Source organism: Apteryx mantelli, chromosome 22 (assembly GCF_036417845.1).
Source record: "Apteryx mantelli isolate bAptMan1 chromosome 22, bAptMan1.hap1, whole genome shotgun sequence".
Classification (NCBI taxonomy): Eukaryota; Metazoa; Chordata; class Aves; order Apterygiformes; family Apterygidae; genus Apteryx; species Apteryx mantelli.
In genome coordinates this window covers 7666903-7679291 of record NC_089999.1, presented here as the reverse complement: position 1 = coordinate 7679291, position 12389 = coordinate 7666903, and the positions used below count along the sequence as shown (strand labels likewise).

General features: G+C 44.7%; 1 protein-coding gene across 4 annotated transcripts in view; it reads left to right on the top strand.

Annotated features, from left to right (window-relative positions):
* The window catches only part of AP2B1 (adaptor related protein complex 2 subunit beta 1), an 81204-nt gene that overhangs the window by 54318 nt on the left and 14497 nt on the right, over window positions 1-12389 (top strand). For 3 of the 4 annotated variants that reach the window (XM_067309419.1, XM_067309420.1, XM_067309422.1), the window contains exons 15-18: window positions 259-300; window positions 2197-2343; window positions 3621-3766; window positions 6617-6746. In XM_067309419.1, the coding sequence (XP_067165520.1) occupies window positions 259-300; window positions 2197-2343; window positions 3621-3766; window positions 6617-6746 (465 nt within the window). The remainder of the gene's footprint in view (window positions 1-258; window positions 301-2196; window positions 2344-3620; window positions 3767-6616; window positions 6747-12389) is intronic. The other variant, XM_067309421.1, reaches the window with a different exon arrangement.

Here is a 12389-nt window from a genome sequence, read left to right as displayed (position 1 = left end):
GTCTTATTAACCTGGAAAAATGCTCCCTTCTCTAATAGGTGTGTGGAGCAGTTCTCCAAATAGTTCTGTTCACAAAGCAACAAAAAAGCCCCTCTGTTCCCTCTGCTTTCCCGTCATAGCATTTCTGTCTGTCCTGTACGTGGCAAGCGAGTGAGACATGTTTGCAGCAGTGCAGTGAGGTGAGCTCTACTCTGGCCATCTGACACTTAGCTTAAATGAACTCGGTCTTTCTCTCCTCTCTCTCCTTCTCTCTTTCAGCTTGGCAGTGACCTTGGCGGGGGCATTGGAGGAAGTCCGGCAGTAAGTGCCATTCCATTTTTTTCCCCAATTTAAAAAGCTGCCCAAAGCTCAAGATTTTTAAATAAAGCTTACCCATTATGTGTTTAAAGATGCTTAAATCTCTGAAAGTGTTTGAACGTGGGCAACTGCAGCTTGAAGTACACAGGTCCCAACGTATGTTGCTTTGAATGAAGTTGCCACTTGGGCGCTCCTGAGAGCTGCAAGGGCCAGAGCTGTTGTCTCTGCTTGGCTCTCTTTTCTCCGAGCTCTTAGCTAGGAAAGGTTTGAGCACAGGTATTCAAGTTGACAATATCCCAGTCCTTGCATAACTGCTTTAGCAGCTGAAAGGCCAATGATGCATGCCTCTTTGCGCATAAAACCTGTTCTGCTACTACAGTAACCCAGTGTCACCACAGGCTTGCTTGAACTGAATGGCTCAAGCCTCTCAAAAGCCATGTAAGGCTCTCCCTGGAAGTCAGGATCCAGTAGAGATACTCTGAGCTTTCATACTACACGTGATCAGCACTAAAATCTGCCCACCACCACCTCCTTTTCTGTGCCTGTGTTCTGTGGCATCACTAGGACCTAGAGCGCTTGCCCAGGAAATGAGATACTTCCAAAGCACCCGTGGCTTCAAATGCATATCACCTTCTTCCAGAGAAGTGCGGGAAAAGGATGCAAGATGACTTGGAGACACAGCAGGCAGGAGGGAGTGTGCCTCCAGCCCATGCTGAGAGCAATGTCCTGTAGAAGGCTCCAGTCCTTCCTCCTAGGGCTGTTTAGCCAGCAACTTAAGGGGAAAAGCATACTCAGTTCTGGAAGAAGGGCCTTTCAGGGACCCTTGCTGTTATGGCTGCTCCTCCTTTCCCTGTGAACCTTGCGCTCCTTTCGAACTTCAGCTTGAGGGTAGAGGAGAACCTGTGTTCCAGTTTACATGTAGCCCCCAGGTAGCACACCGAAGAAGTGGGAGATATTTGCTCTGCAGGGCTCACACCTACAAAGGCAGGTCCTCGTCTTCCCGGGCAAGTGTTAAAACTACCTACAAGTTCTGTAAAACCACCAGTCCCCCCTGTCCAAAGGGTTGGTTAAAGCACCACATCTCAGATAGGTTCCTAAATGCAGAATAGCAGTGAGATTTCAGACCCAGACTTATCAGTGTTTCCTATTGCCTGCCTTAGTCATTCTGCCTGTTTCTGGGCTGCTGACTGTGGTGAATCCTATTCTCAAATACGTAATTCTTCCTGCTCTTAGTAAAGAGAACTTGGGTGCTTAAGTTGAGTGTGACCGTCCTGCCTGGAGCTGGGCATGTAATGATTAATATACCAATGTCTGGTATCATCATTTCAGTCCTAGGGGAAGGGATTGCCCTTCTTGCAGAAAGATTGTCCTCTGGCAGGCAAATAGGACTAGTTCTGCTTCATGTAATGAACCCTTTTGACCATAGTGCTAAGAATATAGAGGTCTGGCCTTGGATAGGAATCCACAATACGGTCATGACTCCCACATTGTTTCTGGATGTGCCAAGTCTTGCCAATTCCCAAAGACTGTCATACTTGGGAGAATATTTGAAGCATCTTGTCTTTTCCCTGGGCTTATGCATGATCGATCCCTAAAGCACATTGTCTTTTTGGGAAGGAAAGATGGAGAAGAAGGACTTCTCCATAATGGGAATAGATAACTGGAACTGTAATCACGATGTGAAGGCTATTGCATGATTGAGGTGACAGCAGAGTGTAGGGATTAGTTGCCAAGAGCTCTGGAATTCAAATGCATTATTTAGCACTATTGATAATTCAGCGGGGAAGCTGCAAAGAGCTTTAAAATATTCAGGATATTGCCCGAGTTCATGCTTTATTTAATAAGTAGTGTTCTTCATATGTGATGTTAATCAGTGCCTGTTCTTTCTCACTCCTCCAGGTGGGGCAGACCTACATTCCCTCTTCTGTGCCAGCCACCTTTGCCCCTTCACCCACCCCAGCGGTGGTAAGCAGCGGACTCAATGATCTCTTTGAACTCTCATCTGGTATAGGCATGGCCCCAGGAGGATACGTGGCTCCAAAGTCTGTACGTAAGAAAAAGGACAATCTGTCAGTACATTGTGATACTTTAGGCAACAGGGAGTGGGAGATTGCTCGCCTGTCCTCTTTATTGTTGCTCTTTGGTGCTACAGGGATATCCTAGTTCAATTCCATCCAATCAGAGGTGTGCTCTAGGTTTCTCCCAGGCAGAGTAATGGTTTGGTGGAGACAGGGTTAGTTACAGACTTTTGTTTTTCAGCAGTTCCTTCATTTTGCCTGTAACAATATTATTCTACAGAATGGCTTATAGAAGCTGTGAGAATTTCAACTTTGTGGAAGCAGCTTTCCTGGAGACCTAACTTATAGTAAGGTTCCCCAGGAATCTGAGAGCAGGATGTCATTTGCTACAACTTTCATAGACTCCTTCACTGCCATGTTACATTCCTCTGAATAAAGAAAAAATCATGTGATTGAGCATGCTGCAGTGTAATGTGGATAAATGCTCTATTAGTGACAGAGGTGGCAGATGCACTGACTAAAGCATGCTTAGTCTGGAGGGTTCATCAGATACAGAACATGGTTCTGTTAACAGGCTGTGGAGCAGCTGTTGGGTTCAGGGTTAGCCTTTCATACCTGAAAGGGAATAAATCAAAATTTGCTCTCTTATTAAGTAGTCAATGGGTAAATAAACTACAATCATCCTGTGAAATCTAGGATCTCAAGGTACTGCAAAGCATACATGAAGCTTCTTATACTTAGCTGTTTACAAGTAATATACCAAATAAAACCAACTACAAAAGAACCCAGTAATTTTGAGATGAGAAGTACTTCCTTTTGAACCTCTCAAGTCTGAGTCTGGGTTTTTCCACAAAGTTGCTTTGGGAATCCAGAATCCAAACAACTAATAGTATCAGCCCTGTGATTTATTTGGTTCAAATTTTAGCATTGTCCTGCCTCTAATAGCCCAACAAGTCCTTGGAGAAGCCTGTCCATCAGCAGACTTGGTAAGTCTCACATTGGTGTGATGGACACACACTCTGACTGTTTCTTGTGCACACCAGTGTTTAGTATATTTGAGTTCTTACATGAGTGCTGTAAACAAATATGGATTAGGAGCAGCCAGCTTATTCTTGTTGGTGAGCTTGATCCTTTCAACACCCCATGTTGTGTCTCCCTGTAGTGTTTCTTTTGCATTTGTGGGCTTAATGTGCCAGTGTAGCTGGATTTCCTAACTCAGGACCTTTTCTGTTATTTGGAAAACTATGCTTGTTTGTTATCTTCAGGCCAGATTTCTTACGCTGAATGAGGTCTCTTCTGTTTCAGGTTTGGTTGCCTGCAGTGAAGGCTAAAGGATTGGAGATCTCGGGCACATTCAGTCACAGGCAAGGACACATCTACATGGAGATGAACTTTACCAATAAGGCTTTGCAGCACATGACTGATTTTGCCATTCAGTTTAACAAGAACAGGTAAGAAAACCATATACTTAATCTGCTATGATAAAAAGATCACATGTTCCCATTGAAGAAGTCTATGTCTATGCTGCTAGATATAGAACATTATGAGCAAGCTGGTCTACTGGTGGGGCAGGACCCCAGAGCAAACCTCCTTGCCTTTATCATATCATCCTGCATATTGGTCCCACTCTGGCTAGACTACTGTTTACTGGTCAGGAGAACATAAAAGATCATTTGAGGCTTGGCCGGGGAAGGAGAGCAAACAGGGTAGCTCTGGCAAGGAGTTACTTGTACAAACCAGGCAGGCCTTTATGTAGGTGTGTAATTCAGTCAAGAAAACAGCTGCTAGACACAGCCTGCACTCTCCATCAGACCACAGTTTTGTGAAACAGCTGAAAATACAGATTGATAAATTCATGTTGTTTTTCAGTTGTTTGCTCAAACTGCGGCTTTCTTGCTCCAGTGAGGAATCAGGCAGCAGGTGGTCCCCTCTTTCTCCAAACTTGAAGCAACATCTGCCCCGTTTAATCTCTGCAAAGTTTTAAAGCAGCCTCATGAGTTGTTAGGCAGGTTAGTGTTTTTATATGCCCTAAGGAAAGCATAAACAGGCAAGGATCTGAGCTGCAGAAATATCAATCCCTCATGCCTGTACCTCCTGCCTTAGTTGCTGTGCTGCCCCTCAAACTGTCTGGAAGTGCTGGTCTTGTTAATAAAGCCATTTTGACAGTGAAGAATTTTCAAAGTAAGAGCCTGTGGCACATGTTTTCTCTATAGTTGGCAGCAAAATAATTTTGTCAGAAGGAACAGCCCCTTGAATGTCTAGAGCATACAGGTTCTTCTCAGAAACCTGTCTCAGCCAAAAGACATGCCATGGCAGCGCAACCCGAGTGTCATCACATGAATACCCTTCTCGGTCACGGAGCATAAAGTGTGGTTTGCTATAGATTATCTTGAGCAAGTACATCATGGACCAGGCTGGTTCTTGTCGAGACTGTAAAGGAGATGTGACTGAAACATTCCCCTTATTTCTTAAAAGATCCATTCACAGAAAAGGGATTATCCATGCCAGAGATCCACTGAAACTGTCTTTTTAACATCACTGTTAGCTTTGCAAATTTGGGATTTCTTGGGATGAATAATATTTACTTACGAAAGACATTATGCTAAGTAAGTCTTAGTAAATGCTCTCCCTGGACTGCTATATTTTCTGGAGAGTTTTGCAAGGCTGCTGTAGCCAAATTTTTCATGCAAATTGGCCCGGAAAAAAGGCATTTTGCTCTTGATTTTCTCCGTACATCAAACTCTGTTCTAGCCACACCTACATGGTGCCTCCCAGGGTTGTAAGAAGTTTGAATATTGTACATTAAAACAGCAGCTTCTCCTTTTCCAGCCTATCAGCAAATATTCCACATATAATCTACTACTATTTACTATTCAAATTCTGTCTTCCTGTCACCATTTTCCACTGTGGCTTGTGCACTGGAAGGAGCTGCAGAGGGCTGGCTCTTTGGGCTTAAATATTTAAGTCTGTGATTGGGAAGTTTCTATTGCATTTCTCCCTCTCCTGTTGCTATTAATCACATTCACTGCGGTCTTGGGATAAAGCATTTGCGGGGGGAGGGAAGAAAACCCCTAGAGCTCTAGCATGCTCTAATGTCACTGCCACTTAGTAGCAAAATGCAACTTCCTTTGAGCCTAAGGGAAAACAGTAGGGCTTTTTATGTTCCCCAAGGTGAGATGGCTGCAGAAGGCAAATCCCATGGCTAGGCTCTTGCTGAAAATATTCTCATTTCAGCTCCCTAGAGCTGAAAGCTAAGGAAAACCGAGAAAGGGCCATTTGGTTTCAGAAACAGTGGCATACGCAATACACAGGTGTCTAATTTTGTGCAGAGGCAGCATCAGTTTTTTGGTGCATGAAATAAAAATGCAGGCCTACACATCTTTGATACGTTCCTATAAATGCTCTATGCCCTCTGAGTTAACATGAATTCTGCTAAAGAGAAATGTGATCACAGGTAGATACCCAAACTGTCATGCATCTGTACTTCAAACTGCTTTTGAATATAAGACAGTATGTAGTACACAAGTGTTATGTTCAGCGTTAGCTGCCTTTCCTCTTCTCTGCACTAAGTAGAGGTGCCTGTGGAATTAATCCAGCCTCTTGGCTGGACTGGAGAGGCACGTAAACATTCACGTTGCCATGGTGGTATGTGTCCTCAACTGAAGGAGTCTCAAACCAAGCAACAGAACCAGGGTCAAGTCCAGATGTTGGCATCCAGAACCAGACAGCTGGCTATGTTGACTTGTTTACTCCACAGTGCTGCTGTTACAAACTACATATTCCTCCCTGGTTATGTATGTGTTCTGTATCCGCTTCAGTTCCTCCTTCTGTAGCTCCCAGCACTGTAACAGCTGTGCAATAAAGTGCTCTGCAGTTCCGTAAGAGATTGCCCAGAGGCCTCAGTCTTTCTCCCTGTTTTTCTGAGTCCGTGTGCTGTTCCTTGCTGGGCAGGCTGCTGCTCAGTAAGTAGACCAATGCCATGCAGGACTTAATGGAAGAGTTCCCAGATGCTGGTCCCCTGGGCACAGTGTGCACGTTGTCAGGGAGACTGACCTGATTCAGTGTCCTATGCCTTGTCCTACTTTGAGTAACTGCTGTGGTGCAAATTGTCAGCTGTGTTCATCTCCATGGGGTAACAACAGGGGCAGCTCAGGAGTAATAACAGGAAGCTGAACCAGCTTATGTTTGGCAGAAGGAAGAGGTGTTGGGACAGTATCTCTGGCATCTTCCCCATAGAGTCAGGCCAGGGCTCTCCAGCAATGCAGTGCTGCTGTCATCACCTCTGTTTTTCTCTTGCCCAGCTTTGGGGTCATCCCAAGCACCCCGTTGGCCATTCACACACCTCTGATGCCAAACCAAAGTATTGATGTCTCCCTGCCTCTCAACACCCTGGGACCAGTCATGAAAATGGAGCCTCTGAACAACCTACAGGTAAGGATTGTCTCGTTCCAGGCAGGGAGGGAGACCAGCAGGCGCTCAGCCCAGTATGTTTAGCCCAACACAATGTGGTAAGACGCTTAGCACCAAAAAGCTGTGCATATAGGGTGACTATGCAGAGCCAGAATATCATATGGTGGTGGGTCATGAGTTTGGCCAAAACGTCTTCCTATTCCTTTTTCTGGTGTCTCCCAGGAAGACTGAAGCAGGAACTTCTTGAATTTTGTGACATGCTTTTTCAAACACCTCAAACGCACTGCTTGTCTTCCTGTGTCTGTGCAGATAAGGCGCCTCAATCTGCTCCAGCAATGTGCTTCTTTGAACAGGGCATGAGGTTTGGTTGGGCTTATGAACTAGAGCTGGTCTGACCAGAGAAAGCAAATGCCTGTGGTGGAGCAGGCAGTGAGAGATGTCAGCAAGAACTGAGGGAATTAAAGGAATTGCAGGAAAGATGGCAACTGCTGAGTGATTAATATTTCTCTAGTGCTCTTAACTTCCAGGGTGCTTTACCAAAGACATCTGCACTTCTCTGCCCCAGATAGCTTAATCTAAGGCAAACGAGACATGTTCCAGGAAAAGCAAGGGAGAAATGATGGAAGCAGCAAATGTTTCATTAATGAAGCTGTTCTGTGCGTTTTGGGGACAGTAGAGCAATCTGCATTTCCTAGAAGAGGCTTTTTATCAGATTGGGCTGCCTTAGGCAAGACAGATCCTTGGAGGTATTTCCCCCAGTTTGGACTCAAGACTGTCTATGTCAGAACTGGCATGCGTCAAGGGCACTGGTCTTGCCCAGGCTCTTCTAACTGAAGTAATTGTCAGGCAGGCACACTTCCCACCTGGGGAGGTGTTTCCCTTTTGCTGTCCTATGCAGTCACTCTCTGGAGTTCAGCTCAGTAAGTGACTCCTGTCTCTGCTCTGTGTAGCTGGGTCCTCCATGAAGATTTTCCCAGTATCCCAAAGGTGCAGTTAACTAGTACTATGGCATGTCTTGCTCACCTCATGTCTAGGGGACACGGGATCTAGGTTGGTTTCTTGTAGTGTAGCAGTCCATAGAAGGGAATATATCTCATTTTGAAGAAGCTTTTTAGCTTAAAAGAATGACATGAAAGTTACTATTTATTCTGCCTGAGCAACTATTTTTTTCACTTCTCTTGACTTCCATTCTGGGGCTTATGACTTATTGATGAGTCTTTGGGCAAACAACTCGAAATAGCTTCTCTGGCGCTCAAACGAGCAGTCCTACACTTCGACTCTGAGCTCAGTCGTGTGATCGGGGGAGCATTTGGACAATGAATGAAATACATGTGCTGTCTTTCACAGAGAGCTTTTTGGGCTTGTGGAAAAGCTGAATTCCCTCTGCATCCAGGTCACAAGCACATGGTTACATCACTGCATTTGGGTCAGCTGTTGTAAACTCTACCGCCTTCTCTGAAGGAAGTTTGGAAGTGTAGGAGCTGTGAGTCCTGATCTGCTTCCATAACACTGGAGACTCCCTCAATGAGGCATTCTCAAGTTGCTGCTTCCTTTGATGAGGAAGGAAATGAAGTATTTGGGTTATTAAATCCCTGAAGGAATCAGAACACAGTTTGTTTCTTGGAACATCTTCTGCTAGAACAAAGCAAAGAGAAAACATGTGAGGAAACCTCCAGCTACCTTATACTGAGGCAGCAGAGCATTCATTAGTGCCAGACTTAGTTGCTAATTTGCTAGCTATCTCATTGCCATAGAAGTTGGCTGCCCTTTTACAATTGGGGAAGCTGCCATATGGAGTAATAGTATATTTCTCTGCAAAAAATTGAATCATGATAGCAGATGCCAAGTTAAAAAGAGCACTCCCCTTACTTTCCTGACAGCAGTGGGTTTGATGGAGATCTGTCATTGCCCTGACAGCCAAGGCACTGGTTTTATGTTTTGTGAGTTAGTGTGGAAATCATCTGTCTTGAAACATTCAGAAATCATTTTGGTGACCTACTTAGGGAACAATTTATAGCATAATATAAAAGTAGAGAATACAAATGTCCCTGTATTCATTGAAGAACCAAAATACTCAATTCAAGATGAGTTTGCTTAATGCAATTTTTCTGAGCTTGGAAATATTGAAGTAGAATTCAGAATTGGTTTGAACCGGAGGATCTTGTGTTCATCTCCTAGTCTGTTTTTTTGTTGTTTTAGTAACAGAAAAATAAGTCCCGAGGTAACCAAAGTGATAGCTTTCAACTTTTCATCATGTTAATCAGAAACTTCAAAGGCCAGTAGTACATTCCTTAGGCAACTACGTCAGAAGTAATGAATTCAAGTCTTGTTCAGGTTATATTTTGATTTCTGTTTCTAATCCTTCACTGACTACAGCTGGTTTAATCTTAACATTTGTAATCACAGAAAGAAACTAAAATATTCGACAAGTTAACAAAAAGCCATTTTTACAAAAAGGGGAGGAGGACTGAAATGTTTTCAGAGGCTTACTTAAATGAAATATAACCATGGTGCCCAAATGAACAGACTTCTCTGTTTGCCAGTCGTCTTGCTGCATGTGATAATGACTAGAAGGCTTCTCCTTCCCATCCTAAAGTAGTGATGAAAATGTTTTTGACTTGTTGAGATCAAAGCTCAGTCAGGTTCAACACCCAGTCAAAGGATAAAGCCAAAGTCAGAATAGGCACAGCACTGTAGGCTAAAGAGACTCCAGTCCCTGCTCTCTGGTTCATCTCTTTTACTTCTCCCAGATAAAAAAAGCTGCTGTCAGGATGCCCTCGGAGCATGCCTCTTGCTAAAGAAAATCTGAGGTGGTTGTTGGTGCACTGCTAATTTCTGCTGGGGATGGCAGCTGGGGAACATGTCAGCCTTTTGGAGGCTACCTGGCACTTGTGGGTGCTTCAGTCCACCTGCCCAGAGCTGGCTCTGCAGAGCATGGCAATTACAAGCAATTACAGGCTCTTGCCCAAAAGCGTGTGAGAGGTTGTGTTGACCATCAAAAGTGTTTGGTAGCCTTGGCTTGGTTGCCAGTCAGGCAGGTAGCTCCAGTACTTGCACAGATTTATTTGAGTCCTGTTGTTGCCTTGTCACAGTCGAAGCTGTGAAACACATGTGATGACTTGTAGCCCATCAGGGTCGTCGTTGGAGGGAGAGATGGGTTATTCTTGCCACCACATATATGAGTTCTTGAGCTCTCAAGGAAGAAAATGGATTCTGATTTTTGCATTGTGAAGGATCTTAATTCTTTCCAGACACTTTCTGGGCTTAGAGCCAAATTTGGAGTAAGAAAATGCCTGGGATGGGGGCCTTCCTATGATAAAGAGAGCCACTGTTCCTAATAAATGGCCTTTCAAGGGCTGTGAAATGCTGTGGATTTGGAAAACTCAGTTTTGTTCATTTGTTTTCATAAGAATCGCTCCCCTAATCCTGGAAACGAGTGAAGTGGAGCCAGCCTGCTGAGAAAATTTCAGGCATCAGGCCTGGCCTGTCATGGCACAGATCTGATAGTCTTTACTGTGAGATGGTAACTACTTGCAGGAGCTGATACAATCAAGAACAAGCTAGAGACTCCCGGAGCAGCAGTGCATCTGCCTAAGCCTGGAGCATCAGTGTTCCGGGAAATAAACATTCAAAATTGACAGTCAGTGCGTCCCATTCCCTGGCACTACCTGGGGGGAGCTACTGAGCTCACAGCCCAAAGAAGCATGACTTCAGTTTCCCAGAAGGCCCTTAAAATGATTTGGGCTGGACTGGCGAGCATTGGAAGGGACTGATCTGCCAACTGCATTGCTTCCTGGAAAGTGACACTTGGAAATGCAGACCTCTCCCTTGCCGCTAAAGCTGTCTGAGTTGAAGAATGTTTCTTAGTTGTTTCTTCCAGTGTGTTTGGCAAAACAATATTTTTCCAAAGGCAAATGAGAAAAGGTTGGTCTTGTTAATGCACTAGGTCATACTTGTCCCTCAGTGCTCAGTTCTGCTGCAGCTCATCACCTGTGCTCCTCCTTTCTTCAGTTTCTCACTTGTCATGCAGCAATGCTGGAGGTCTCATTCATGAGAAGTGTTGATGTATCTCAGGTCACAAAGGCAGAGCCTTCATAGTTTGAAACAGATTTCACACATTCAACTCAATAAAAACAAGGCTGAGAATTGCCATGAGCAGCAAGTCTAGCCAGTAGATGTTCTGCTTTCAGAGCCTGCTTGATAAATAGCACAATATCTGCATGTGTGAGCTGGGTCAAACTTACTGGACCAACTAGCACGTAACAGACTTCCTGGGTGACTAGAAGCGGAAGGTGTTTGCTTAGTTTTGTTGCCCAGATTTTTTTTTTTTTTAACAGCCTCTGCTAGTGAGAAGGTCTTATTCCAGCAAAAAGAGAGCCCACCCTGAAAGGCTCCCTGAAGGAAACACTCAAATCACAGCTTGGAGTCTGCAGCCAGTTCCTAGCTCCTCTGTGGAAAGCTGTTGACTTCCCGATTAAGGACAGGTCTGGCACATGGTAGAGTACATTTGATAAAATGTGCATTTTGAACTTCTAGTACAGCCAGACAAACATGAGAGCAGAGCTCTTCCCCAGTGACTTTCTGTTCCCTGACCGTTGACGTAAATGGCATGCCAGGAGGTGACAGCTGCTGCCAAGGGCGCAGCACCCAGCTCGCATGGTGTGCATGCCACTCCGCTGCCCGAGCTCGAGATTCGTGCCTGTAGGTAGAGCACCCGGCTAGCAGCGGCTGTCAAACGCCTGTAGGATCCCAAGAGCCCGACCTGTCAAACAAAATGAAGTGAAGTAGATAGCACTCCCTGGAGGCATCTGACAGCCAGAGCAGCAGACTGTCACGGAATAAACCACGACCTTGTACTGGCAGAGGTAAAATAGACTCTGCAGAGGAGAGTTCTTCTCGCCTTAGCAGCTTGGCTGTTACCAGACATTAAAGCCAAACCAAACTCTAACTAAATCCTTAATTTAGTGTAGGTGCTAATGGGATTCCAAGTGGGTATGTTGTGTATTTACTGCTGATGGAAAGCATCTGTGTGTGCTTTCAGACCCAGTTTAGAAAGTTAGTTTGTATGCTCGAGTCTGGGATTTAAAGCATCGGAAACCTGCGCTATTGAAGAAAATAGTTTGGCATTGTTATCATGAGGTACCTCCTCCTCAAAATATCACGTGTTGGCCATCAGAGGGTTTCACAGCAGGAAAAGGCATCAGAAGGGTTCTCATGCTGCAAGGTGAGCAAATATGTTCCAGGGTTATTTCTCCAGGCACTGATTCCTCTAGTCAGAGGATCACTAACAGGACGTAAGTGACCCTGTGCCAGTGTTCAGTGGGCTCAGACCTTCTCAGCAGCGAAGCATCACATGAAAATCTGGCACCTTTGAATTTTATCCCTCAGAAGCCTTGTAGTCTGCTGGACTGAATTCACAAGGCAGTAATATTTTTTTCTTCTTTCAAATAAGATTGCAGATGGAAAGCTGTTTTGATATAAAATGTTTCTGTCTCAACTCTCAAATGTTTGAGGCTGAAGGTCTTGTCAAAGATTTAATAGTCCATGTGCAGGTTGGCGGGTTAAAGCTGCAAAGCCATGGGACTAGAGGATTTATTGAGTGCAAGTGGAGGTTCCTTTCAAGCATGTCAAACCTGGAGAGACTTCTCAGCTACTGGTATCATT